Source organism: Etheostoma cragini, chromosome 1, assembly GCF_013103735.1.
Source record: "Etheostoma cragini isolate CJK2018 chromosome 1, CSU_Ecrag_1.0, whole genome shotgun sequence".
Taxonomy (NCBI): domain Eukaryota; kingdom Metazoa; phylum Chordata; class Actinopteri; order Perciformes; family Percidae; genus Etheostoma; species Etheostoma cragini.
The window spans coordinates 4,376,016-4,378,368 of NC_048407.1; the positions used below are offsets into that span (position 1 = coordinate 4,376,016).

The window sequence follows — 2,353 nt, forward strand, 5'->3', positions numbered from 1 at the left end:
CCTTTACAGTACAGATACAGACAGGAACCATGAACATACCTTTATGTGCATGCATGTCTCCTGTTATTCAGACATACTTCTGTGATGTACAGTGTATGTTTATTTGTGACTTAGGGCATTATTAAATTACATACTTCAGTTAGTGAGAGTTTTTCTTGTGTTCCACAAAATATCATACATTTCCCAAACATGTAAACAAACAACGGACCAAATACATGACAGATCAGATCGTACCAGAAGTTAACAACCAAACATCAAAAGATGAAACAGAAGTAGAAAAATGAAAGGAAATACAAATAGTTAAAAAAAACTAAACTTATAATACTAGTTACATAGTTAGTAAGATTATATTCTGCAGTGGAAGGCATATAAATTAATAAAAACAACTCTAGAAAAAGAAAGGAAACCTGTAAAGCGTGGGGCCTGACATTAAAACAGGGGTGTTGTGATGGTTGTCAACTGTGTGTGTGTGTGTTTGTGTCTTTGTACACATATTCATTTATATCTTTGAAAAAATTCCTCCTTTTTATTCAACAGGGAATCAAGAGAAAATGAGGCAAAGTGATGCCACGTACAAGCAAAACCAGAAATGCATTATGTGCTTAACAAATCTGCTTTCATTCCAAATTTGATCAAATTTGCTTAAATGCTTACCTATAAAGAAATGAAGTGTCCAATGGCATTGTCGCAAATGAGAAAATTACCTGCTTTGAGAAGATAGAACTGTTGTACTAGCAGTCACCATAAGAAAAGATTTAAGCCAAAAACAAGGTCAACAGAAGTCAGTGAAAAGCCATGTTAAAATTTCCAGCATTCTCACGTTAATGGCCTTCCTAGACAGATCCCAGCGCACACACACTACACACAGGTCATTAAACATGCTGCACTGTATGTAGTTGATAAGGCTTTTTTCTTGGAACGCCAAACATATGGTTTCACACACACCTGTGCCAATAAGTCACTTTTTATTTCTGAAAAGACAACATACAACCCTGTAAAAGATTGTACCATCCCATACAACACACTCAAAAAATCAATACATCATGCCACCTATATATGTAAATGTAATGTAAATGTGCTGTATTTATTTAGCACTTTTCCAGTCTTAACAACTGCTCAAAGCGCTTTTACATCGACAGGAAACATTCACCATTCATACACTTCGGCCGGGGCTGCCGTACAAGGTGCCACCTGCTCATCAGACAAACATTCACACACATTCACACTCCGACGCGCAGTACCGGGGGCAACTCGGGGTTCAGTGTCTTGCCCAAGGACACTTGAACAATGACTGCAGGGGCAGGAATCGAACCACCAACCTTCCGATTTGCAGGCAACCGCTCTACCACTGAGCCACAGCCGCCCCTATACAAGCCAAGTTAAGTCAAACCACCTGTATCATATTATTTGAACATAGCATACATGTGTTGGTTGAACATGTTAGGCTAGTATTTGCATTCAACTCATTTGCATCTTGTTGAACTTATATGTTGAACTTATATGTTTGTTGTTAGTTCATTTAATTAATTTTGGTGTATTCAACATTGGGCAAATACTAATACAGTATATATTTATAGTAATGTTAGTGTTGTTGAATAAACTAATGTTATTCTTGTTGGTTAATTAGTGTTTTCATGGGACAAGAATGTATTGAATATGAACAAATATGTAAACAAAATGACAACATGCAAAATCCATTTTCCATTTTCATTTATGTAACATTCAGCTTTATAAAACATTTTGACTGCAAAAACATCTTTAAAAAAAGAAAGAAAGAAATGCTCTGAAGGTTCCCCACTCTGAGCCATAAGTGTTAAAGGACATTGTCAGTGGTCAAGAACTCAAGCACACAAGAGTCCCATAATTGGAAGTTACATAACAGGTAATAATAAATAAATAAAAATTACTACAGTATTTTTCTTCTGCTGCAGTCACTGTCTACCTTTGCGAAAAAAGTACTTGTTCCACATTATGGCCATTTGTAATCATTTAGTAATAGACTTCCTTAGATTGTAAAGTATTCTTTTAATTTTGTCCATGTCTTTTTTTTTTTATAAAATCTCAGAGGATGCATCTCATTTCATTACACTGCAAGGTGTTCTTATTATTTAGTCCACTTCATTTTGGACAAAACATCAGAGGCTGCATTTCATTATACTTCACAGGTGTTCTTTTTATTTTATCCATGTATTTTGGACAAAAACAGGTCTTCCTATTATTTTCCTCTGTCGTTTTTCTACAAAAAGACAAAACGACAGCACGTAAATATGGTTTAATTTATAATTTACAAAAACAGCTGAGGTCAATGAAACAATTCATGTGCTGTACCTGAACACTCATCACACAGCAAACC

General features: G+C 35.3%; 1 protein-coding gene across 2 annotated transcripts in view; it reads right to left on the reverse strand.

Annotated features, from left to right (window-relative positions):
- Positions 1–2,353, reverse strand: part of LOC117942563 (high choriolytic enzyme 1-like) — a 16,945-nt gene that overhangs the window by 10,070 nt on the left and 4,522 nt on the right. For both annotated transcript variants that reach the window (XM_034868115.1, XM_034868106.1), the window contains exon 2: positions 1,925–1,934. In XM_034868115.1, coding sequence (XP_034724006.1) covers positions 1,925–1,934 — 10 coding nt within the window. The remainder of the gene's footprint in view (positions 1–1,924; positions 1,935–2,353) is intronic.